The sequence below is a fragment of the Balaenoptera acutorostrata genome, chromosome 16, assembly GCF_949987535.1.
Source record: "Balaenoptera acutorostrata chromosome 16, mBalAcu1.1, whole genome shotgun sequence".
Classification (NCBI taxonomy): domain Eukaryota; kingdom Metazoa; phylum Chordata; class Mammalia; order Artiodactyla; family Balaenopteridae; genus Balaenoptera; species Balaenoptera acutorostrata.
Window position 1 is genome coordinate 32031556 of NC_080079.1, and position 26812 is coordinate 32058367.

The 26812-nt window shown below is 45.6% G+C and overlaps 1 protein-coding gene across 7 annotated transcripts in view; it reads left to right on the forward strand.

Annotated features, from left to right (window-relative positions):
• Positions 1 to 26812, forward strand: part of PIK3AP1 (phosphoinositide-3-kinase adaptor protein 1) — a 115672-nt gene that overhangs the window by 74091 nt on the left and 14769 nt on the right. For 4 of the 7 annotated variants that reach the window (XM_007187434.2, XM_057531585.1, XM_057531586.1 and 1 more), the window contains 6 exons: positions 4181 to 4276; positions 8635 to 8832; positions 12261 to 12326; positions 14494 to 14699; positions 17547 to 17619; positions 24149 to 24304. In XM_007187434.2, the coding sequence (XP_007187496.2) occupies positions 4181 to 4276; positions 8635 to 8832; positions 12261 to 12326; positions 14494 to 14699; positions 17547 to 17619; positions 24149 to 24304 (795 nt within the window). Of the gene's footprint in view, positions 1 to 4180; positions 4277 to 8634; positions 8833 to 12260; positions 12327 to 14493; positions 14700 to 17546; positions 17620 to 18467; positions 18660 to 24148; positions 24305 to 26812 lie in introns of those variants that run through there. The other 3 variants (XM_057531588.1, XM_057531587.1, XM_057531589.1) reach the window with 3 other exon arrangements.

The following is a 26812-nucleotide window of genomic DNA, read 5'->3' on the forward strand; positions in this document are numbered from 1 at the left end:
TTTCTTTTTAAAATTCTTTCTCTAACCCACATAAAATTCAGCATATTATGATAGGGTCATAGTACCAGGGACAGAAGCCCGCATCCTTATTATAGAAGCGTGCCAGGTCCAGCCAGGGCTGCTTTTGCTGTTTCCATTTTTCTTCTACATTTTGTTTTTCCAACACTCTTTGTAGCTCCTTCAATTTTGCAGCTACATCTCAGATGTGGAAATCAGTTGTCTCAAACTGAACTTTGTTAGTGAAATAGCCAGGCCGTGCGTGTCTCTTTTACCACTGTCAGTGGGGGTGGCCGATTGTGTGTGTGAGGTTTGCGCTCTGGTGTTGCCAGCCTGGGAGATCTGTTTATTGGTGATTGAAACTGTCCTGATGCTGCTCTGCCCTCACCAGGTTCTTAGAGATGCTGGAGCCTGAGGGGGCTGTGGTTTCCTGGAGGATGCAGCACTGGGCATGACAGAGCCCAACGATAGGCCCACAAAACTTCTCCCTCCCCTCATCTCTAGGGGTGTCTGATGCAAGCAAGTCTTTCCTTCGGGGTCTTTTCCTCTGTGTTTTATTGTTGTGTGAATGAAGAGTCTCAAAAGTTGGCTGGGTCAGGGTCAGGCAGCTAAGGGGTGAGGGATTGTAGGGGTAGGAGTCAGGAGGGTAGAGGAGGGTCCTGCTCCCAGCAAGGCACACCTGTAGGATATGTCTTTCTTCCCAATTTTCTAACTCCATGAGAAACATGTTCCATAAAACCACAATTAAGCAATTTAAATAGAAATCTCAAATAAGTGACATTTTTCTGGTCTTGAATTTTTAAGGAATGAATTGTGAGTTCTTAGAAATTTTTTTAAAATATTTATTTATTTATTTATTTTGGCTGTGCCGGGTCTTAGTTGCGGCATGTGGGATCTTTAGTTGCAGCATGTGGACTTCTTAGTTGCGGCATGCATGTGGGATCTAGTTCCCTGACCAGGGATCGAACCTGGGCCCTCTGCATTGGGAGCTCAGAGTCTTACCACTGGACCACTAGGGGAGTCCCAGAAATTTATTTTTAAAATTAAAACACTTCTAGGTATGTTTCAGGATCAGTACAGTCACCCTAAGCTCTCTACAGTTTACTTTATAGAATTCAGTGTTGACAAGAGAAGTTCACTGAATTAACGGTTTACTCATTTGGAATCACAGGGCTTTGGACCAGAGGGTATCAAGGTACATTATATTAAATGTAATGTCTCCACTGCACATATTTCAAGAAACATTAAACTGAAAAGGTAGAAAAAAGGAATTGGTTTATCTTCCCTTTTTTTGGATAATATTTAAGGTAACAAAAACATGATCAGAGCTCTGCATTTCTTTCCTTTATTTTTTTCAATAGGATAAAAAAACTAGAATATAAAAAGATGAATAGTGAAAAAAACCTTTCTCCAGTCCTTGTCTGTCATCTTTCTAGTTCCCAGGAAACCATTGATCTTAATTTCTTATATCTCCTTCCAGAGTTTCTTTTTCTGCATATACAAGAAAATACAAAAATAGAATCTTATTTTCCCCTTTTGGGGGCAAAAGGTAGCATATTAATTTTCAAAAATGTTGTATTTCTTGAAGATTCTGATTCATCAAGAATATGTATTTTTTTTTCTTTTGTCTCAGATCTTTTTTTAAAAAATTACATATTATAGCCCCCTATGAACCCCCTCTGGAACCTGATTATCCTCCCTCCCTCCCAGAGGTAACCACTACCATGAACTCAACATTTATCCTTTCCAGCATTTCAGCATGTTTTCATAAGTTTACTAGATATTTATGAATTCATAAACTACATGTAGTATCATTTTATAGGCCTTAAAACTTTATATAAACTACTTTATATACTGAAAACTACTTTATATAAAATACTTTATATACTGCAAACACCAGTCTGCAACTTTTTCACTCACCATTGTGTTTTGTTTTGTTTTATGGTCACAAAATTTATATTTAGATTATCAAAAGATTGTCAAAGTTTGAAACAAGGTCGGGTAAGAGCTATGCTATGTAATAATGTAATATCTGGTCACTGGAAAGTTTCAGAATCAGTATGGACTTCCCTGGTGGCACAGTGGTTAAGAATCCAGCTGCCAGGGCTTCCCTGGTGGCGCAGTGGTTGAGAATCTGCCTGCCAATGCAGGGGACACGGGTTCGAGCCCTGGTCTGGGAGGATACCACATGCCGCGGAGCAACTGGGCCCGTGAGCCACAACTACTGAGCCTGCGCGTCTGGAGCCTGTGCTCCACAAGAAGAGAGGCCGCGATAGTGAGAGGCCTGCACACCGCGATGAAGAGTGGCCCCCGCTTGCTGCAACTGGAGGAAGCCCTCGCACAGAAACGAAGACCCAACACAGCCAAAAAAAAAAAATAATAAAAATAAATAAATAAATAAATAAATAAAGGAGTTCCTTTTTAAAAAAAAAAAAAGAACCCACCTGCCAATGCAGGGGACACAGGTTTGAGCCCTGGTCCAGGAAGATCCCACATGCTGCGGAACAGCTAAGCCTGTGCGCCACAACTACTGACCCTGCACTTTAGAGCCCACGAGCCACAACTACTGAAGCCCGCGTGCCACAACTACTGAAGCCCGGGCGCCTAGAGCCCGTGCTCCGCAACAAGAGAAGCCACCGCAACGAGAAGCCTGCGCACCGCAACAAAGAGTAGCCCCCGCTTGCCGCAACTTAGAGAAGGCCCGCACGCAGCAAGGAAGACCCAATGCAGCCAAAAAATAAATACATAAAGAAATAAATAAATTTTAAAAAAAACAGTATGTTTTATAATTAAAAAATCAGTAATCTGGTAATTGACGGGTGAGCCATAATTTTTTTTAATAACCTGAAATTATTTTTGCTTTGGGAATCTAATTGTACATACTTGCTCATAATTACCTAGCCCTTTTTAAAAAGTGCTGATAGGGTTTTTCTCATATATGAATGCAACAGAAGCCACTATGGATAATTTGGAAGACAATGAAAAGTGTAAAATAGAAAATAAAATATCCATGGTCTGAAATGTCCATGACCTATCCATACTACTTCAGAAATAGCCACTATATACATATTGATGTATTTCTTTCCAGGCTTTTTTTCTATGTACATACAGATATTTTGTTTCAAAACTAGGATTATGTCACGTGAAGTTCATTATCCTTAACGTAACTTTATGACCATGACCTCTTTTCAATTAATATTCTTGGAAAATGTGATATACATATTTCATACAAATTCACCAGACTGTATTTAACTGGTCCCCAAAGATCAAAGTAGTAGGAACAGTATATCTGTGTGTACTGATTAAATTCAAATGATTTTTTTTCTCAAAGTATACTATTCAACTTCAAACTACATATTTTCCCTAAGCAAACAAGTCCCCAGTAACTGTGTGATATGCCCTACTGAACGCAACCTCTTGATATTATCAAAGTTCTACTTTTAACACAAGGTTGAAATTTTGCTCCCAAAATGCATACTTCAGAGTCATATAGTAACGTAAAGTAATGTTGGTTACTAAGGTTTTAGTAGAATCTGCTGTGTCAATTGAATAGTTTTCACACACAGTTTTGGTCCCTATGGGTTTATGCTTAATAGTGAAAAACCAAAGGTCTATGTACTTCTTCCTTATAAATGACCAATTGCATGAATGACCTAAAAATAGAGTTCTGGTTGTTATGTTTTTGAGATGGTACTATGTTGATAGAGTGGCTCCCATACATTCTTTTTAACTGTTGAAAATGGTTCATTGTTTAAATAAATTATGATTTATCTATTCTTTGTTGTTTCTGCCTCCAATTATTTGCTGTTGGTTTTTTTTTTTTGGCTGTTATAAAGACTACAGTTATATATTTAAAAATTAAGCTAATTCTTTCAAACACAAATGAGCATATCTATACCTTTTGAGTCCTGTGGTCTAGGAAAGGGCCTGAAGGTTGTAAATGTTGCTCTCCTTTATACCCCATATTTACTGAGTGTCCTTATTGAGTAGGTAGATAATTGGATGTATGGATGCATGCATGGACCTATGGATGCATGGGTGATTAGATGGATGGATGGGTAGATGGATGGTTTAGTGAATTCTTGAATCTCTTGATTTGTCAAACCTTGTATATCCACTTATAAAATGTCCTTGCCTGTGTGGAAGAACAACATATAAACTCTTAGTCTCCTTTCCCTTCTAGACGTTGAAATGCTTCAGGCCAGTACATCTAATCCAATCCCTGGAGATGGTTTCTCTCGGACCACTAAGGATTCTATGATCCGCAAGTTTTTAGAAGGTAAATTGCAGCAGTGAGCAGGGAAGCAAAAAGAGGGAAAGAGAAATAAATGTAGGATATTGCCTGGCTCGCTATGAGGGTTGCTCCACTCAAGGAATGGGCTGCCATGTACATGGCACATGGTGTGCTTGAAGGCACCCTATTCCCATGAGCTCCCCCATCAGCCTATTACAACTAAGCCAGAAGTTCCCACCACTGGAGCCACTGCTTTGGGTAAACAAGTTGCCTTTAGCAAAATCTCTTTTTAAATACACTTGTTTATCTTTATTTTACCAAAATTTAATGAGTACCTACTATGAGCAAAGCACTATTTTAGTTGTTGGGCTAGGGGACACAAAGGAAAATAAGATATAATCAATAGGGCTTCCCTGGTGGCACAGTGGTTGAGAGTCTGCCTGCCAATGCAGGGGACACGGGTTCGAGCCCTGGTCTGGGAAGATCCCACATGCCGCGGAGCAACTAGGCCCGTGAGCCACAACTACTGAGCCTGCGCGTCTGGAGCTTGTGCTCCGCAACAAGAGAGGCCACGATAGTGAGAGGCCTGCGCACCGCGATGAAGAGTGGCCCCCGCTTGCTGCAACTAGAGAAAGCCCTAGCACAGAAACGAAGACCCAACACAGCCAAAAATAAATAAATAAATAAATAAAATTAAAAAAAAAAAAGATATAATCAATACCCTCAAGAGACTTTACTTTCTGGTGAAGGAGGAGAACATAGGGGAACATACACAGGTATTATTAAGTCAAGGCTGTATTGGAGAGTGATTATATATATGTTGTCCAGTTTTCCCACTATTTATGAAGAGATTGTCTTTGCCCCCCATGTATTCTTGGCTCCTTTGTCATAAATTAATTGATCATATAAGCATGAGTTTATTTCTGGGCTTTCTATTTGTTTCATTGATCTACAGTAGTCCATTTTTATGCCAATACTATACTGTTTTGATTACTATAGCTTTATAGTATAGTTTGAAATCAGGGAGTATGATACTTTCAGCTTTGTTCTTCTTTCTCAAGATTGCTTTGGCTATTTGGGGTCTTTTGTGTTTCCGTACACATTTTAGAATTATTTGTCCTAGTTCTTTGAAAAATGCCATTGGTATTTTCTTAGAGATTGCATTGAATCCATAGTTTGCCTTGGGTAGTATGGTCATTTTAACAATATTAATTCTTCCAATGCATGAATGTGGTATATCTTTCCATTTATTTGTGTTGTCTTCAGTTTCTTTCATAAATGTCTTATAATGTTCAGAGTACAGGTCTTTTACCTCTTTGGTTAGATTTATTCCTAGGTAGTTTATTCTTTTTGATGCAATTGTAATTGGGATTGTTTTCTTAATTTCTGTTTCTTATAGTTTATTATTAGTGAACACAACAGATTTCTGTATATTAATTTTGTATTCTGCAACTTAACTGAATTCATTTACTAGTTCTAATAGTTTTTTTTTTTTTGGCTGTGTTGGGTCTTCGTTGTTGTGCACGGGCTTTCTCTAGTAGCGGCGAGCGGGGGCTACTCTTCGTTGCAGTGCGTGGGCTTCTCATTGCGGTGGCTTCTCTTGTTGTGGAGCACAGGCTCTAGGCACGTGGGCTTCAGTAGTTGCGGCACGTGGGCTCAGTAGTTGTGGCTCACGGGCTCTAGAGCACAGGCTCAGTAATTGTAGCTCACGGGCTTAGTTGCTCCGCGGCATGTGGGATATTCCCGGACCAGGGATCGAACCCGTGTCCCCTGCATTGGCAGGCAGATTCTCAACCACCGCGCCACCAGGGAAGCACCACTAGTTCTAGCAGTTTTTTGATGACATCTTTAGGATTTCCTATATACAGTATCATGTTATCTGCAAACAGTGACCGTTTTCTCTTTCCTTTCTGATTTGGATTCCTTTTATTTCTTTTTTTAAAAAATTTATTTATGTTTTATTTTATTTATTTTTGGCTGTGTTGGGTTTTCGTTGCCGCGTGTGGGCTTTCTCTAGTTGTGGTGAGTGGGGGCTACTCTTCATTGCGGTGAACAGGCTTCTTATTGCGGTGGCTTCTCTTGCTGCGGAACAGGGGCTCTAGGCACATGGGCTTCAGTAGTTGTGGCACGTGGGCTCAGTAGTTGTGGCTCGTGGGCTTAGTTGCTCTGTGGTATGTGGGATCTTCCCAGACCAGGGCTTGAACCCGTGTCCCCTGCATTGGCAGCCGGATTCTTTTTTTTTTTTAATTTATTTTATTTATTTATCTTTGGCTGCATTGGGTCTTTGTTGCTGTGCGTGGGCTTTCTCTAGTTGCGGTGAGCAGGGGCTACTCTTCGTTGTGATGCACGGTCTTCTCATTGCGGTGGCCTCTCGTGTTGCAGAGCATGGGCTCTAGGTGTGCAGGCTTCAGTAGTTGTGGCTCGCAGGCTCAGTAGTTGTGGCCCACAGGCTTAGTTGTTCCGCGGCATGTGGGATCCTCCCGGACCAGGGCTCGAACCCTTATCCCTGCACTGGCAGGCAGATTCTTAACCACTGCGCCACCAGGGAAGTCTCACAACCCTGAATTTTTACCTGCCTCCATGTTTAATGTCTTTGATTTCATATTTCACATCTTTCTGTTTTGTGTATCCCTCAGCTACTTATTGTGGATATAGATGATTTTAATACTTTTGTCTTTTAACCTTCCTACTAGCTTTATAAGTGGTTGATCTGTATATTTACTGTATATTTGCCTTTATCAATGAGATTTTTTTTTTAAATTTTCATATTTCTAGTTGTGGTATAAAGAGAAGTCCCTTTAACACTTTCTGTAAAGCCAGCTTAATAGTGCTGAATTCTTTTAGCTTTTGCTTGTCTGTAGAACTCTTTATCTCTCCTTCAAATCAAATGATATCCTTTCTGAGTAGAGTATTCTTGGTTGTAAGCTTATTTTTATCATGTTAAATATGATATCACTCCCTTCTGGCCTGCAAAATTTCTGCTCAAAAGCAGCTGGTATTCTTATGGGAGTTCCCTTATACTTAACTAGTTGCCTTTCCCTTGCTGCTTTTTTTTTTTTTAATTTATTTTATTTATTTTTCTTTGGCTGAATTGGGTCTTTGTTGCTGCAGGCAGGCTTTCTCTAGTTGTGGTGAGTGCGGGCTACTCTTCGTTGAGGTGCGCGGGCTTCTCATTGCAGTGGCTTCTCTTGTTGCGGAGCATGGGCTATAGGCGTGCGGGCTTCAGTAGTTGTGGCTCGTGGGCTCAGTAGTTGTGGCTCACGGACTCTAGAGCGCAGGCTCAGTAGTTGTGGCTCACGGGCTTAGTTGCTCCACGGCATGTGGGATCTTCCCGGACCAGGGCTCAAACCCATGTCCCCTGCATTGGCAGGTGGATTCTTAACCACTGCACCACCAGGGAAGCCCTCCCTTGCTGCTTTTAATATTCTCCCTTTAATTTTTGCCATTTTAATTACAATGTGTCTTGGTGTGGACCTTTTTGGGTTGATCTTGTTTGGGACTCTCTATGCTTCCTGGACCTGAATGTCTGTTTCCTTTCCCAGGTTAGGGAAGTTTTCATCTATTATTTCTTCAAATACATCCTCTGCCCCTTTTGCTCTCTTTTCTCCTTCAGAGACCCAATAATGGGAAAGTTAGTATGCTTGATGTTGTCTCAGAGATCTCCTAAACTATTCTCATTTTTTTAAATTCATTTTTCTTTTTTTCTGTTCAGCTTGAGTGATTTCCACTATTCTGTCATCCAGTTCAATGATCTGTTCCTCTGTATTATCTCATCTACTATTAATTCCTTCTAGTGTATTTTAAAATTTCAGTTATTGTATCCTTCAGATCTGTTTGGTTCCTTAAATTTTCGAGCTCTTTCTTAAACTTCTCACTGTGTTCATCCAGTCCTCTCCCAAGTTCATTGAACATCTTTATGATCATTATCTTGAACTCTTTATCAAGTAGATTGCTTATCTCCACTTTGCTTAGTTCTTCTTCTGGGGTTTTTCTTGTTCCTTCATTTAGAATATATTTCTCTGTCCCTCATTTTGCCTAATTCTCTCTTTTAATTTTTGTGTATTAGGTAGCTTGGTGATGTTTCCCAATCTTAGAGTGGTGGCCTTAGGTAGCAGATGTCTGTGGGGCCCAGTAGCACACTCCCCTCTGGTCACCAGAGCTATATGCTCTAGTGGTGCCCCCTACATGGGCTACATGGGCCTTTCTGTTGTGGCAGCGCCAACTACTGTGGGTGTGCAGGTAGGTGGGGCTGGCCCCCGGCCTGGTTGGCTGCCAGGCCCTACCTAATGTGGAGGCAGCCAGCTTGCTGATGTGCAGGGCTGGGTCCCAGGGCAGCTGGCTGCATGACTTGGGGGTCCCAGGGTTTGACAATTGCTTTCAGTCACCTTTCTCTCTGTTTCTAGGCAACAGCGTGAGAATGTCCAGTTTGGAGAGGGAGGTACACCATCTTGGTCAGGAAGAAGATGTTTATCACACAGTGGATGATGATGAGGCCTTTTCCGTGGACTTGGCCAACAGGCCCCCTGTCCCAGTGCCCAGGCCAGAGGCCAGTGCTTCTGGCACTCACCAGCTGTCTGACAATGAACCATACATTTCTAAAGGCAAGTGTGGCAGGGAATGATGCACAGTGGGGTCTTCAGAGCCTCTCAGCAGGAATTCCCTGGATCCTCTACCTCCTGAACCATTGCTCAAGACCATTCCCTTCTGAATGGTCTCCAACCAGCCCCAGGAGACAGAGTCAGAGCTTGGGGCAGATTCTGGAACTAGACTAGGGGCAGTGGTCAGATTCAGTTCTGGCCTTCCCGGAGGAATTTATGCATAGTGTGAAGACAGAGATAAACAAGATGTCCCTCTACTCCAAATGGCAAGATCCCTGGTGAATTTTTATCTCCTGAAACTCTCATTATTATTATTATTAATTTTTAATAGTTAACATTTATAGAAATCTACCAAGAGTGCTCTATTTGGAATATGTCATAATAATCTATTAGGTAAGGGCCATTATCATCCCCATTTTACAGGTGAGGAAAATGTAAGCCCTCATTTTTGAGGCTTACATAGGTCACTTGATTACCAAGTAGCAGAGCCAGGATTTGAACTCAAGGAGTCTGACTCCACAACCTTGGCTTTCAGCCACAATGCTATCCTGTCTACCTACGTACATTGATAAAAGTTGGTGATAATTGGGTTTTGACCCATAATGATCCCTGGGACATTAGTTAGATGCTGATAGCATTGTCAGTTTCACTATCTTTCAGGACTTGATTTTATTAATATGATTACAAGTACTGTAAGAGTATAGGAATTGCCAGATCTGTGCACCTGACCTCCATTCCATTTTTTTTTAATAAATTTATTTACTTATTTATTTATTTATATTTGGCTGCGTTGGGTCTTTGTTGCTGTGCATGGGCTTTCTCTAGTTGCGGCGAGTGGGAGCTACTCATTGCGGTGCACGGACTTCTCATTGCGGTGGCTTCTCTCGTTGCGGAGCACGGGCTCTAGGCACGCGGGCTTCAGTAGTTGTGGCGCACGGGCTTAGTTGCTCCGCGGCATGTGGGATCTTCCCGGACCAGGGCTCAAACCTGTGTCCCCTGCATTGGCAGGAGGATTCTTAACCACTGCGCCACCAGGGAAGTCCCTCCATTCCATTTTTAATACTATAAGCAGGTTGTGGAAGGTATGGCAAAGATTATAAACTGGGGAAGATAGCTCTCAACCAGAACCCCAGGTAGCTGGGCTGGGCTTGTCAAATAAAGTACAGCATGCCTCGTTAAGTATGAATTTAAGACAAACAGCAAATAATTTTTTAGTGTAAGTGTGTCCCAAATATTGCACTCTTTTTTTCAGTTTTCGTTTTTTAAATCTGGCAACCTTAAATTGGGTAGAAATACAGTGGGGGGATATTATATATTGCCTAGTGCCATCAGTGCTCAGGGTTTGCCATCCCTTGGATGGCATCTCCTTTGGCGCGTGTAGCAGACACTCAGTGTCCTGCTTACGTCCCCCCAGCTCTTTATGTTTTTGTGCTCACTGGATGGACCCTGCCTGTTAGGACCTGTGTCTTTTAGCCTGATGGCTTTCTCTGGCAGGACAGGCTGGAAGAGTTGGGGGATTGTCACCCCTGGATGCAGCCCTCAACCACTGACTGAGTAGAGTTGATGGCTTAGTACCCTAGCTTACTTGCCCCTCTACTGGGAGAACTCTGGGGTTCATGCTCTACATTGCTTTCCAGAGCTCCCCAGCTTGCCCATCATGGTGACTTACTGGATAACCCACCATTTACTGCTTTATCCACTTCCCTGTCTTACCTGCATCACCTCTCACATAGTCTACATGTACTTGGATCATTGTCCCCAGGTCTGCTTCTTTTTTTATTTAAGAGACATTTTTTCCAGAGTTCTTTTTTTTTTTTAATTAATTAATTTACTTATTTATTTTTCGCTGCGTTGGGTCTTCGTTGCAGTGCGCGGGCTTCTCATTGCAGAGCATGGGCTCTAGGCGCACGGGCTTCAGTAATTGTGGCACATGGGCTCAGTAGTTGTGGCTCGCGGGTTCTAGTGCACAGGCTCAGTAGCTATGGCGCACAGGCTTAGTTGCTCAGCGGCATGTGGGATCTTCCCGGACCAGGGATCAAACCCATGTCCCCTGCACTGGCAGGCGGATTCTTAACCACTGCACCATCAGGGAAGTCCCCCAGGTCTGCTTCTAAGGGAACCCAAATGAAGAAGCTTGCAAGTATATATTGATAATGCCTAAATGGCAGGGGGTGGGGAGAGGGTGTTGATGGTCTGGCTCATTGTGGGAAGTTCAGTTGGGAGACGCATAGGTGGTTCCTAAAGAGCCTTGATTGACTTGCTAGGAAACTGTGAGGAGGAAAGGAAAGGAGAGGGGCAGGAGATGACAAAAAGGGCAATGGTTTGGAGTCTAGGACACCTGGATTCAAGTCTCAGGTCTTGCATTTTTCAGCTGTACAGTATGGAACATTGGGTAAGTCATTTCACCCTCTTTAGCCTTAGTTTCCTCATCTATAAAATGGGTATCATAATACTATATGTATACAATGATGCATAATATTACTTGCCAGAGCCTTATTGTAAGGGTCAGATGAAATAATACATGGGGAACTATTTTATAAACTGTAAAGCACTGAGTAGACGTCCCTTGTGTTAACTAGCAAGCCAAGGTATTGCTGTCTTATTGGCATCAATCTCAAGGTTTAGATGTGAATAATAAAAGTTAACATGGAGTGCTTACATGTGCCAGGCACTATTCTCAGCACTTTCCATGTATTAACTCGTGTAATCCCCACAAAGAGGAGGGTACAATTATTATCCTCATTCTACATATCAGAAAACTGAGGCAAGAAGAGGTCAAGCCTCTTGTCTTAGGTTGTATGACTCATAAATGGCAGAGCCAGGATTTGAACCCAGGGAGTCGTGTGCAGAGCCCAGGGAGACTCAATCACTATGCAGTCCTACCACTGAGTGAACGCTTGTCATTTCCCAGTTTTCCCTACAAGTCTTTATGTGTCCCTTGTGCATGACTGACTTCATCTAAGTCCCTTTGGAGCCTTGCACATATTTTACCTGTTCCACTGCTCTGAGTTCTGTCTTATGGCACTTGTTGACATGTGAAGTGGCACTTCCTTTTATTCTCAAACTTCAAGGTGTTCCACGGCTCACTTCAGTATTCAAGGATCCAGAAAAGGGTAATCTTGTTCACCTTACCCTTTTCTTTAATGACCTCATAAATGCTGATCATATCCTCTGACTGGCTTTGTCTTTCTGGTTTGAGACCTTGTTGGTTTGGTCTGTCTTCGTTTCATAATCCCTATAGCTTCTGCTCATTGGTTGCCTCCTAAAGTTTTGGTTTATAGAACTGCATACAGTGGTCCAAGTTGTGATCCATTATTATTATTTTTTTGTACAAGATTTTGGTAATTTTTTTGGTAAATGTATAAAATATTATAAAGCCTTTTAGAAAGAGATCTTATTTGGCTTTACTTAGAATACTCTTTATCTCATAGTTTTTGCAGAAAAAAGTCAAGAGCGGCCTGAGAATTTCTACGTTACCTCAGAGAGCATCAGGAAAGGTAAGCAGATGCCCTCAGCTTCCTTTTGTATGACCTGAACTTCTGGGTGGTGGAAGTGTTCATGTTTCAGTGACTTCCAGGTGTAACAGCTCCTTATCCTTGAAAAACAGAGAGGTCCAAGAGATACCTGAAGTGGAGCTGTACTGATGGTAAAGGGAGAGGAGAAGAGATTGAGGTGCCTTAGAACACTGTGCAAATTGATCATACCAATGACATTAATACCCTAGAAAGTGTCTGTAACGGCACACTAAAGTACAATTTAAACATTGAGACTGATACCAACAGGATGAAAGTGGGCAGCCCAGCACCCAATCTTTACCTAGTGATGCAGCCCTACCGTGCTATTTACCTACCCTATCTGTATTAGCTAAACTATACTTTAATTCAACTTTTATTTGAGGCATTTTGCTTGCCACTGGGTGACATTTTTCTTTTTTTTCCAAAGACCTTTTAAGGAAGCTTGAGGAGATAAGTATTCTTTTGTTCTTGATTAGTTTCCTTGTGCTAAACAGAGGCATTCAGTATTATCCCATTGATGATTCTTCTGAAAAGGAACTATGACACCATCTAAACGTCTGAAAGCTTCCCTAAGGACTTTGGTGGTAGGAGATTGGAACTGATTGGCTTTTGCATTTTTTTTTTGTCCCCACACTCCATCTCCCAACACAATTAAAGACAGCCTGGAAGAGGGCAAACCTGGGAGAAAGGTATGTGAGTGTGTGTAGACAGATGAGTAAATGGTTGGTAAGAATGATACATTAGCTTCTTTGAAGCTTTTTCAATACCCACTGGTGAAGTCATCTCTCTTTTTCCTTCATACCGTATCCCTGAATCACAATGCTCACATGGGGTCCTGCTGGAGAAATTTTTTTTTTTTTTTAAAGGTTTCACATTATTTATTTATTTATTTATTTATGGCTGTGTTGGGTCTTCGTTTCTGTGCGAGGGCTTTCTCTAGTTGTGGCAAGAGGGGGCCACTCTTCATCGCGGTGCACGGGCCTCTTACTAGCGCGGCCTCTCTTGTTGCGGAGCACAGGCTCCAGACGCGCAGGCTCAGTAATTGTGGCTCACGGGCCCAGTCGCTCCGCGGCATGTGGGATCCTCCCAGACCAGGGCTCGAACCCGTGTGCCCTGCATTAGCAGGCAGATTCTCAACCACTGCGCCACCAGGGAAGCCCTGCTGGAGAAATTTAGAATCAAAGATAGCCCTACAGGAAATGAGCAGTGAAATGTCAAGTCGTTTTCATATGCTCCAGTGGCCCCATCACCTCTTCAAGTAGCTCTTTCCCCACAGAACTTAGTGGAGTCACAGAGCCTGGAGAGAGAGGAGTTGGCTTCATACTTCCCTAGAATATCCAAAGTAGAGAACTATAAATTTTTAATACGGAGGAGAGGTTGGCACACGAACAACCCAAAGAGAGTCAGCTGGGACCCAGAACCTATTTTTTACCTGGTGATATTGGACTGGGTCATGATTCTATTAGCACTCCAGTCTCCTCAGGCAGTTCATACCCATAGGTCCACAGTCACTGTGCCCCATGCTGCTTGGAGGCAGGGAGGATGGGGAGGGCTGGAAGTGGTGCTGGGAGAAGCAGCCTGGTTAGACTTTCCTGTATATTCTCTTCTGGAGTGGATTTTAGTCTAAATCAGTGGTTCTCAATTGGGGGTGATTTCTCCTCCACTGCCCACTCCCCAACCTGCCAGAGGACATTTGGCAACGTCTGGGACATTTTTTGTTGTCACAACTGAGGAAGGGGATGCTATTGCCATCGAGTGGGCAGAAGGCAGGGATGAGCTAAACATCCTACAGTGTACGAGACAGCTACACAACACCAACAAAGAATTATCTAGTTTAAAATGTCGATAGTGCCAAGGTTGAGAAATGCTGGTCTAAAGGCTTCTCAGTAATTCATGTTGACTCACTCCGTGGATGCCTTACTTCCTAAAATGGTGTGGCCTTGTCTACTTTAGTGTCACAGGATTTGAAATTATTAGTTGCTTCCCTCTCTCTGATTCCATGTTGTATCTCCCTTTTCTCGGTTCCACACGTAACTGTTCTTTTGAGACACATCCTCTTGAGCCCATGACCAGCCTCATTAACCCCACTCATCCGGTCGGCTCTCCCCAGCGGCAGCGCTGTCAAGCTGAGTTTCTCCATCCTTTCCAGAGCCACCTGTCAGACCCTGGAGGGACAGGCCTCAGTCAAGCGTGTATGACCCATTTGCTGGGATGAAAACTCCAGGCCAGCGGCAGCTTATTACCCTCCAGGAGCAGGTGAAGCTGGGCATCGTCAACGTGGATGAGGCCGTGCTCCACTTCAAAGAGTGGCAGCTCAACCAGAAGAAGCGGTCTGAGTCCTTTCGTTTCCAGCAGGTAACTGGCTCCAGATGGACTTTGTTTTATGTCTGTTTCTCTTCTAGACAGTGGAGGAGGGCTGGGTCCGTGGCTGTCTTGTGTATTGCTGTAACTGCACACCTGTGACTGGGCCTGAGAACATGTTTGGGTGTCACAGTGTGTCAGTGCGTATGTGTATTTGTCACCTGTTGTCTGTAACCACGTGGCTCCCTGGCTGAGAGCTGGATGGCTTTTCTTGTTGTCGTGAGGCTAGAGATCAGGAACCAAGACTCAACTGCAAGGCCCAGTTCTGCGCCTGCCTCTTCCCTCTGTGTGTGGCCCTATACTTTTGCTTTCCACCTTTTTTCTCAGAGGTCTTTTCTCTACTCCTACTGCCAACACTCCCACAGAACTATCATACTTCAGAACTCAAAGAGAACTTGGACAGCTCCCAAGAATTATGATTAGGTGAACAAAACAAGTCTCAGACATAAAACCACTCAAGTTAAAACACACTCACATGCATACACATCCCCCCCCACCACACACACAAACATACACACACACACAGACATACACACACAAACTGTAGGCATGTATGCAAATGCAAAGGCAAAAATCTGGGAATGGCTAGCCCACGCCCCTCTGAATGGCTACCACTCAAGAGGAGACTGGGATTGGAGGGCTGGGCTGTCGGGAGACTCTTGCTATTAGCATGAGGATATGTAACTCCACACAGTGAGAAGTGGGGACGTGAGTCCTAAAGCTGCATTTGTCCATCTCTGACAACAATCTGAGGCACTGTGCTAAGCGTTGAGTGGACCTAATCTCTTCTACCCCTCACAGCCTGTGTTGAAATAAGTGTCATTGCTCCCATTTTACAGAAAAGTGAGGCTCAGAGAGGTGAGGAGGCAGAGTCAGGATTCAAACGAGCCCTTTCTCACTCCAGAGCCTGTGCTCCCTGCACTACACCTTCTGCCTTCTGAGCGCTCCCTTAAACAGGGTCACCTGCTCTCCCAGCCTGCCCCCCTCCCTTTGGGGGTCTGGATGCAGGAACCCAGGGCCCTCGTCACCCAGGAGACCCAGGGAGGCTGCAGGGCTGCGGGGAACAGGCTGGTCCTGGCCAAACACCGATTTTCTTTCTCCTTGCCAAGTTGGTGTCACGTGGCACAGTAGTTAGGAGAAGCCAGGACTCCGAAGCCAGGCAGCCTGAGTTCAGCCTTATTCTGCCTCTTCGGGCTGGATGACCTTGGCCTCTCTGTACCTCCATTCTCCCATCTCTGAAATGTGAAGGGAGAGGACTAGACGATGTAAACCTCGTAAAGCCCTCAGCACGCCTGACACACAGTAAATGCTGAGTACTCCATGCTCTGACAGCCTCCTGGTGCTTCCAGAGCACCCCCCATGCAAGGACTGGAGGGTGTGAAGACTATTCCCGGGGCTGCCCCACCGTGCTTTCCCTCCACGCCTCTGTCCACCCCTCTGTCTCCTTCACTTCCCCTCCCGTGAGCAGGCACCGCCCAGGTTCCCTTCAGCTCCTTCTCCGTGCAGGTGACTCTTGAGTCTGTGTCTCTGGTAACACCTTTCCAGCCACCAGCTGAGCGTGTCCCCTGAAGCGCCCTAGACCTGCAGCACATCCAACAGCAAACCGTCCCTCGAGGCTGCTGCCCTTTCCCGACGCCCTGTGTCTGTTCACTGCACTGTTATCTTCCAGACGCTGAAGTTCAGGCATCAGCCTCTCTTGGGCTCGTCTTCCACACCCCCCGCATCCAGCCAGCTGTGTGTCTCGCTTGGTCTTTCTCCGTCACGTTCTTCCTCTTGCCTCTGCTCCTTTCTTTGCATTCCCTCTGCCACATCCCCGTGCTGGCCTGTATCGCCTGCCTCTGCCCTATCACATTGTCTCCTGGTGGGTCTCCTTGCCTCCAACTCCTTCCCCCTTCCTCTCTGCCAGACCTTAAAGCTATGGCCAGCCCACAACTTCCCATGTTTCCCTGCTGCTTCCTGGACCAAGCTCAGTCTCTCAGCTGCAGTCACAACCCAACCCACCTTTCAGTCCTGCCTCCGTGGCTCCCTCACGGGAACCTTCTGCTCCAACTGGTCTGGATGTTGGTCCCTGGGGCATTTCCCTAGAATGCTCAGACACTTAACTTCCAGCTGATTGTTGTTTATTGACTAAAATAGCAGCAAATCTTGACCCTCACGTGTCTGTTCAACATTTATTGAATGACTGCGATAGACCAGACTGCAGGATTACAGAAAGGTCCGAGACCTGGTCTCTTGCCCTTCGAGAGCTCACAGTACCTCTGAAGAGACCGCGCGCGCACACACGTGCGTGCGCACACACACACACACACACACACACACACACACACACACACAGGGTAAGGCAGTGTAGCCCAGTGGCAGATGGCATGGGTAGCAGTAAGGACTGGAGCAATATGGGAGGGGGCGCTTAGAAGGTGGGCCTTGACCCAGGCTTGGAACAAAGTCATGGAATCCATGTCCCTCAGGGTCAGGGGAATGTGTGAGAACACAGTCTCAGAGGTAGGAATGTAGGTGGAGAGCTTGTAAGCAAGTAGGAGACTGGCTTGTCTAAGGGGTGTGCAAAGTGGGTGGTGGGTTATAAGGCTGGGAAGGAGCTGAGAACCAGAGAGGAGGGGAAATACTTTGCTGTGGACAAGATGTCTTCTCTTCAGGCACAACTTCTAAGAGGGCTTGGATTTCTCTGGGAGCCGATTGCAAATGCACTCCAGCCTCATCTGCACGTTGGAAATGTTATTGCAATGTGATATATCTTGCAAATGTCATAAAATCAGAAAGAAACTCTAATGCCCAGAGAGTATAATTCTGGTGTATATTTTTAAAATAAACTAAATTTTTTTCCAGGAAAATCTTAAACGGCTAAGAGATAGCATCACCCGAAGACAGAGAGAGAAGCAAAAATCAGGAAAGCAGACAGGTATATGGCCCTGGGGGTGCTGCATGCTGGGGGACTTTGCTGTGGTCTGTTGTCCTTGACTCTCCTTTCTGCTGGGGCCTGAGTGGGCAGAATGCTTGCCCAGCACCTGTCACCTGTCTATAGATCTGGGTCCCCCACTAGGCTGTGAGGTCTTTTGGTGCAACGGCTTTGTCTTGTTAATTCTATAAATCTAGTACCTGGCACATAAGGCATGTCAGCAAATGAATGAAAGGAAGGCTTGAACTCTGCATCCATCCTCCCATGAAAGAGGATAATGCTTTCTCCCCAGGCACCTGACTCTTCCCTTGGCATTTAGGAAGACACTTTTTTTTTGAGCAGAGAAAAGAGAAAATCCCATTCACATAGTGTCTGTTTCTGATTCAAGCAGGGCACTGCGTCATCGGTGTCCACACCAAACGCTGCTTTGGAAGCCCCGGTCTCAGGTGCAGCAGGGCTCCTGCCGTGTGTGGTGGGGGCCCAATAGCAGGGCCATGGATTCCAGTTGTGCTCACCGAGGACCAGGCCCCTCTGTTCCCCTTGACCCTCCCTCCCCCAGGTGCTACCCATGTGGCACCACCACCCCTAAGCAAGGAGTGGGCATTTGCCCGCACTGCATATCCTCGCTGAGAGCCTCTGGCATGGTGTGTCTCTGTTATTTACACTGGCCAGCCTTATACCAAGAAGAGCTGGCAAGAAAAGACTTTCAGAGGCATTCAGATCTTGAATGGCGCTCCATTGCGTAAAGAACTACGCTGGTGCATAACTTCTGTAGTTTGTCTCCAGCTGCCATCAACGGCCCGACTTCCCATGAACCTGGTCAGGCTGGTAATACCCTTGTCTTCAAACAGGACCTCTTCCTGCCACAGGCCCCTTGCTCATGCCTCTCCCTCCTCACCTGTATGAAACTACCAGCGCTGAGAGACCCAGCCCTGACAGCCCCTTCTCAGTGAAGCCTTCCTGGATCACTCCTGGCCATTGCACTCCTTCATTTGAGCATCTATAGAACCTAGTATCCCTTCCATCCACCTGGCACTTCTTTTCTGTTGCCTCTGGTTGTTATTACTTCATTCCTTCAAACCATCAGCAATTCCCAGAAGTTCTGCCTCCAAAGTACATGTTATCATTTCTGACGACCTTCCATGCCACAGCTGCATCCAAGCCACCATCATCTCTTCCTGGATTAATGCAGAAGCCTCTTCAGTTGTCTCCCTGTGTCCATTCTTATTCCTCTACAGTTAATCCTACAAACTGTAGTCAACAACCTTTCAAAAATAAAAATCAGATGATGTCACTCTCTTGCTCAAAACCCTTGGGGGCTCTTGTCCCAAGGGTAAAATCACACTCTTCATTGTGACCTACAAGGCCCTGCATGATCTGATGCCTGAGCTCATCCTCCACTTTCCCCCACACCCTGTGTTCCAGTTGCAATGGACTGCTTTTTGTTGCTCTGTCATGCCAAGGGCATTCTGTCCAGGGCCTTTGCACTTGCTGTCCCCCCTCCACTTCTTTTCCCACATCCTTACCCACTGGCTCTTTTTCATCCTTCAGAGTTAGGCCTTTCTCTCTGCCATTATCTCCAGAGTAGCCCTCTACGACTCACTTCCTGTGCCATTGTTCACCCTCTTCTCACAAATCACAGACTGGAATTATGTTTCTATCCTCATGGTTATTTTCCACACCCCTTCTCCCCCCAGTCCTTCCACCACCACCTGCATAAGCTCTGTGAGGACAAGAACTTGTCTGTTTTGTGCTCTGCTGAATCCCAGCGTGTAGCACAGTACGTTGGTGGAACTCAAGAAATCTCTGTTGGAATGGTTGGTTTGAGTGAAACGTTTGGTGACACCATTCATTCATTCCACAGATACTTATTGAGCACCAGGCACCCAGCCAAATACAGAGACCTGTAAGATGCAATCTTCACCATCTGGTAGCTCATGAGTTAGTCTTTTATTTGTGTAGGTCTGGTTTTCCCAGACTACAGCCTGTCCCACAATGCCTAGCACAGTGTTTTGCAAGCAATACAGCCTAGTGAATATTATTGATTTTGACTTTTTGGAAGAAGAGGGGTAAAGAGGATACAACCGTGGCAGAAGGTCAGAGGGGTCATCCTCAGACTCCTGCCTGGGTGACTAAGTTTTAAATGTATGCTGCCACTAGCCACCCTCATACTCGCCTGCCTCCTATTTGAGAGGAGGAAAAAGGAGAGAAGGGAGAAAATCTGTTTCAAGAGCTGCCGTCATCCTAGGGTCAGACAATAGGGTTCTAGGTGGTAGAGGGCTGAGGTGCTTTTTAAAACTAGAGCACATGAACCCAGAGGTCAATAGAAGCCTTGATTGAATGAAACATTTCAAGCTTTTAAATATAGGTAGTATCAAGAAAATTGCGATTTGGTGGGGCATGTGGTGTTCGAAGGCCGGCGAGTCGTAGGGTTGGAGTCATGTGTGCTCAGCAGCCTGGGCTCCAGAACCGAGCTACTGGTGTCATCACACATGTACCACCCACCCAGGCTCCACCTGGGCCCACTGGAGAGATGGAAGCAAGACAGACATGCACGCCGAGGAGTAGAGGGTTGCAGGCATGGGCCCTGGGGCCAGCAGGGTTGAGGTCAAGTTCCTGCTCACTGTTCACCCCTAACTAGCTGGGAACCGTGGGCAAGATACTTCACCTGCCTGAGCCTCAGTCCTCATCCGCAAAATGGCACAAATACAAGTGCCCATCCAGTAGAGTCGCTCTGAGGATTCAATGAGTTAGGGCATAACTGGGGTCAGGCATGGTGCCCGGCACATGGAGGCACTCTAAAAACCACCCGCACACCAGCTGGCATCCTCTTAGCCAGGGCTTCCCAGGGAGAGTGCGCTGAGCTGGGACTCACCATCCAAGGGCCAGGCTTGGAATCGTGGCTTTTGACACATTATACAAAGTTCACTCAAGGATAATCAGGCTCTGAATAAGTGATACCCACCAGTGGCTCTAGTCTAGATTAGAATGGTCAATGTCTAAATTTTTCCAAAGGAACATGGTTTAGATGCCCTACCTTCCCTGCTACCTTACTCTTCAAGAAGCAGACCCCTGACCAGGATTTGGGGGTGGTGTTGGTGAAGGGTTAAGTATTTTTACTTTTTACATCAAGGGTTTTAATTAATGTCATAACTATTAAAAGATTAAACTATGTATGATTTGACACTGAGCCAGAACGGCTGGGGACCACAAGTAGCCCACATGGGGAGAATGTTCTATCCATCAGCACCAAGAGTCTCCCTATATTTTTGTTTTTTATTTTGGTAAAATGTACATAAGACAAAATTTCCTATTTGCATGTAAACGTACAATTTGCTGGCATTGAGTACACTCAAAATAACGTACAGCCATGAACACTATCCATTTCTAGAACTTTTTCTTCCCTGACAAGGATTTGAGCTGATATGGGAGGTGATCCTAGAGAACACAGGAGAGGGTGGGAAGTGAGAGAGGAAGGAAAGACGGCCAGCAGCGTGCAGTTAGCACCATGGAGACTGCAGTTTCATCTCCCCGGAGATGCTGGGAGTCAATGGAGAACACTCTGGAAGAGTTATCCCTCCTGCGAGGCATTTAGACACCAGCTCCCGTGTCTTTGGGTGAGGCCTGCTGGGAGACGGGCGCTTGTAATCTGGCTCCCAGAGAAAGCTCAGGCAGTTGGAAGTTGGACCCTGTACTGCCTGGTGAGGCCCAAGGTCATCAGAGCATCTGCCAAATAGAAGGCATCATTTATGGTCGAGTAAATATAATATACTAGATCTCTGCATAAAACTCGATTGTGTATTTAGTACATTCTAACTTGAAATTGCCTATTCTGGGGATTTTCACACTCAGGTGCTCCAATGCTGCTGCATCCATGCTTGTAGGGGTAGCAGGTAGGAACTGGGGGGCAGTTGGGGACGGGGTAAGGGAGTAGATTAGGATTGGAACAGGGTTTGGGGCCACTTACTCTGCTTCAACCATTGCAACTCCTTTTTAAAAAATCTGTTTTCTATACTGAGCTTCTGTTTTCACTAGAGGAAAGAATCCTGCTTCACCAAAAACAAAAAACTTTTGAAAACCATCCACACAGGATAACATTGACCTATAGGAAAATTAGGGCCGATGAATGGCATTTCTGCTTGAAGGACCTTTTGCAGGAATGGAGGCCACTCCACTCAAGGACTGACTCTATTCATTTGGAAACCTCATTTGCCTTAGAAAAGAAAAATAATGGTGATTTTTCTTTAATTTGGGTTAAAAGACCAAGGACGATTAAAAAGTAACAGTCTGTTCATAATAACTTGCCAGTCTTTCTTCAGTCCTGGGGAGTTGTTTTCTTCTTGCTGAGATAGTGCAGAGCGCTGATGGTGTAGGAAATCAGAGAAGGGCTGGCTGACTCCTGACTTGCTGAATGCCCTGGCCCCGTGGAGGAGAATATCAATATTTGTGTTCTGGGCGTTGTCTGTGGCCAGTGCACGGGGGGACCTGGAGGAGCAGGCTGGGTCCCAGGAGGCCTGGGTTCTGATCCCTGCTTTGTCACTGAATCACTTCATGATCCAGGACTTTTCCTTTAACCACTCTGTGCCTCAGTTTCCTCATCTGTGGTTACACCCAGCTTATCTACTTCACGGAGTAGCGGAAGTTCAAAGGAGGAATAGTAACACATGTGAATGCACTTTGGCAAAAGTACTACGCAGTATAGTGATGATAATTATTTTTCCTGGCAGTGTCCCTTTATTCAAAGAATATCAGGATTTTGTAGACATTTAGACTGGCTCTACTTGATTTTTTGAACTGTTGACTCCCAACTTTTTTCCTGTGTATTTTACTTTCCTTCCTCCTCGAACTGTTCAGAGTCGAAAAACGCTTCATTGAAGTGAATTAAGCAGACAGGAACCTCCCTTTAAGAGACTGTTGTTAAACAGCTTGGTCAAAGCTGAGGGGGGAAAAAAGTGTCACCTGTTTGGGCTCTGAGCCACCATGGGCTCACACCCACGTGTGGGTACACCGGCTAGTCTCCACCCAAGTGCTTCCAAGCTTGGGTGGGTGCTTCCACTGCTCAGTTGTAACCAAGAGAGCCCAAGGACATGGAAAAGATCTGTGTTCCACCGAGACCTGGAAAGCTGGGTTAGTACTAGGACCAGACACTACGCTTGGAACCAGAGTCTCTAGGATGAGGAAAGCTCGAGCTCACGCAAACCAGCAGTCCACTGTTTTAACATTCTCCATGCAGAATGTTGAGCACACTTGGTCTAACCTGTCCTCGCACCTGCGCTTGTTTACCCGTTTACCCTTCTTGGCAGACCTCTGGCTTTGGCAAGCAGAGCCACCCCTGCCGCTGTGCTCCCTGAACTTCCTGCCACACCCATCCCCTAGCAGAGGAGAGCTGAGGAGGAAGTGGGTCCTCAAGAATGAGACCACGTGTCCCCAAAAGTCCCCCCGCGCTTACACCTCATCGCAGAGGCCCCGCCCCAGGGCTTGGGAAGGTCCAGGGCCTCAAGGGGAGCCCTGTGACAGGAGATCACCCGTGGCGCTCACACTTCCCTGGAGAGGAAGCTGGTTTGGGCCCGCACAGATGTTTTGTTCCACTTGTCAGCTGGAGTTGTTCCCTGCTCACAGCACCCAGGGGTGGAAATCTAGGGAGGAAGAAAGACCAACCACTGAGCAGGGCTAAGCCAGTAAAGAGGTTAGGTTAATGCTTTGCAGGGCAAAGGGATAATCTATCCTTCTGAATCTGTGGGGTCTCAAACCACTGATGAGCTTTGCAAGTCACAAAATCTTTCATGGGCCTGATGGACCTCCTTTCGTGAACTCTCTGGATCATTGCTGTCATTGTGGACCACCCACCCTTCATCCATCACTTATTAAGGGATTGAGAGGCAGTCTGAGTAGTGATTAAGGGCCTGGACTTTGTAGCCTGGGTTCAAATCCCAGCTGTCCCCCTTACTGACTGTGTGACAGGGACATGGGACACGCTACTTCACTTTTCTGTACCTTAGTTTCTATTGAGAATGTTGACAATAGTATTTATTTCATGGGTGTTGGGAGGATTCAAGGAGCTAAAAATACGGAAGCTCTTAGAACTCTGCGTGATGCACAGGATAACCTATTATTACAATCAATGGCATTCGCAACCCCTCCTCAGAAAGGGAAGTAATTCAGAGGGGTCGACTGACGTAACTCAAGCTCCACAGCTGGTGAGTGGCAGAGCCGGGGCCCCGGATCTTTCCCTAATCACATGTTCTTTCTGCTACCTGATGCAAAAGCATTTCTCTGCCCTTTCCAACATTCCTCCACCCCAACTTTCTGTCAGCAGTTGACACACAGTAGTCTGTGGAGTTTCAGTACTGAATTGGGCAGGATCCCCCCCCCCCCGCTTCCCCCTCCCTTTCTCCTCCTCCTTCCCCCTCCCCTCCCCTCCAGGCCCCCTCCAGATTCAGGTGGAGGAGGTGGGTGGGGAGAGAGCAGCCCAGCAGTTTTGTAAATGGCATCCTGGTGCCTTAAAGCTTATCCCTTTTCCCTCTAATTCCAGACTTGGAGATCACGGTCCCAATTCGGCACTCACAGCACCTGCCAGGGAAAGTGGAGTTTGGAGTCTATGAGAGTGGCCCCAGGAAAAGCGTCTTTCCCCCAAGGACAGAGCTAAGACGAGGAGACTGGAAAACAGACAGTACCTCCAGCACAGCAAGTAAGCAGGTGGCCCGCAGGTGCCTTTGGGCCATGGAAACGTGCTCTGTTATGAGCCCAGAACATCTTACTTGGAGCCTGATCTGGGCTTGGGAGGTGTAAGAAATGGGGGACATTTAGCCTGTGAGGTTTGCCTTTTTCAGGGTGCCAAAGATCCTTTATACAAATATCCCGTGAAGCCAGATTACATGATAATTATTACTCTATTGCTTTTATAAATGAAAAATCCTAATCATAATACTTGTTAATATTTATTGAGCATTTACTATATGCTAAGCCTCTTCCACAGATTCTCTGATTTAATTCTCATAATCACTCTACAGGATAGGTATTATCACCTCTATTTACCGAGGAGGAAACTGGAAACTTAGTGCCTTCCTCTAGGTTAAATAGCTAACAAGTGGTAGCGCTGGGATTTGAACTCAGGTGGACTGGATCCAGGGCCAAGACTCTTGCCTACTGTTCTTTTTGCTTCATCTGTGGGAAGGGGAAGGAAAGGGCACAAAGTCAGAAACATTAGAAAACAGTGAACTCGGATTTGAGAATTCCAACTTTAGAGGAAACTTGAGGATCTAATTTGGAAATGTCTTCCTTTTGGCTTGACAGCTTGAATAGGAGTTTGATTGCAACAAGGCAATACATGCTGATGTGCAGGCAGGAGCTGGGGCTTTGTTTCCAGATCCAGGGCGGTATTAGCTGACTTCAGACACACCAGCTTCACAAGCCAAATAGATCGAGTTTCCCTGCTTTCGAACATTTCAGTGTTATCAAAACAGCTAGGAGAGAAGTGAAAGAGCAAGAGACAAGCTGAATTTCAGGACTCACGTCTCCGTAAATGTCAGGTGGAGGACCCCCACATGGATGTAGGAACTGGAAGGTCACCTAACCCAGGGGTTCTTAATCTTTTCTGTATCACATACCCCTTTGAGAGTCTGATATATGCTCTGGATGTGCTTCCTATAAAAATGCACATGCATGTGTTTACACACACACACGCACACACACAATTTTGCCCATCCATGGACTTAGGTCAAGAGCCTCTGAACTGTTCCCCCTCCTTACTTTATTAATAGAGTATTTGTAACCCAGAAAGGGAAAGAGTTTAGCCCAAGATCCCACAGCCAGTCAATGGCAAAATGAGAGTAGAACCCAGCCCTTCTCTCTGCCACTGTTACCTGTTGAAACAGACCCAAAGCATATCATACAACCACATGAGAAGCCTAGACTTAACAGAGAAGAAAACCTCCCCTTACATTATGGGGGTGATAATGTGTATCACCCCCCCCCTTTAGGCAATTTAGAGAATTCTGATAAGTTCAGAAATGGGAGTGATCACAGGTGGCAGAGGAAGCAAGGCACAGGCAGGCAGCCAACTCAGACGTGTCACAGAGGAGAGGAGAAATGGTATAGACACTCTTGGGGTGAGTGCAGGGCTTTCTGGGGTGGGGGAAGGGGAAATTTAACAAGATAAATGCAGAGTACTCACTTCAGTTTCAGATTACTTTAAACCATTTTTATGCGTGTGTTTTACTTTGAGTTAGCTTGGAGTGAGAATAGACTGGAAAGCATAAACTGTGCTTCTTACCTTATATGGTGGTTTACCCCCCAGAGATGGCTATCTTATTGGGGTAGAAAATGTTATTAAATGACAGACCAGAGGATTTTATTTTACTCTGTGGCTGTAGACTGCATCCAGGCCCTGTTGCACAGTTATCTATTGCTATGTAACAAACTATCCCAAAATGCAGTGGCCTGAAACATAATCATTTATTTATGTCTGATTCTAAACTCGGCCAGGAGTCAAGTGGGAACTGTTCACCTCCACCCCCTGTGGTCAGTTGGGGTCACTCATGTGACTGTATTCAGCTGTAAGCTTGGCATGGGCTCGAGCATCCGCGATGGCCTCTCACTCTTCAGGGACTCTCTACATATGGCCTCTAGTTCAATAGCCTGAACTTCTTGTATGATAACAAGATCCATAAAGGGAGCATTCCAGAAGGACAAGCCCCAGTGTGCAAGTACTTATCGAGCTTTGGCTTGCATCACACTTGCTAACGTCATATTGGCCAAATAAGTCACATGGCTAAGCCGAGAGGGAGGTGAGGAGGAGGCTATACAAAGGTATGGACACTGGAGGTGAGGGCCCTTGGGTCACTAGTGGATAATCTGCCATTTTGAGACTGGTGATGATGATGATGATGATAGCTGCCATAATTAATCAAATGCTTGCTCTTACAGGCTCTGTGCCAAGCCTGTTACCGTGCGGTCTCACTCTATACAGCAGTGCTGTGAGACCAGGGAACAGAGGCTTAGGTTAGGCATCTTACCCTGGGTCACTTGGAAATTAAGCAAGGCATCTGGGATTCACATCCAGATCTCTCTGTGTGCTCCACCATGGGGACATACTGCCTTCCAAAGAGAAACAGTTCCCAGGGCAAGGAAGGAGAGTGAGGATGGCCCAGCTCTGATCCACCAACTGCCCCTCAACCCCCGGAGTCATACCCTAAGA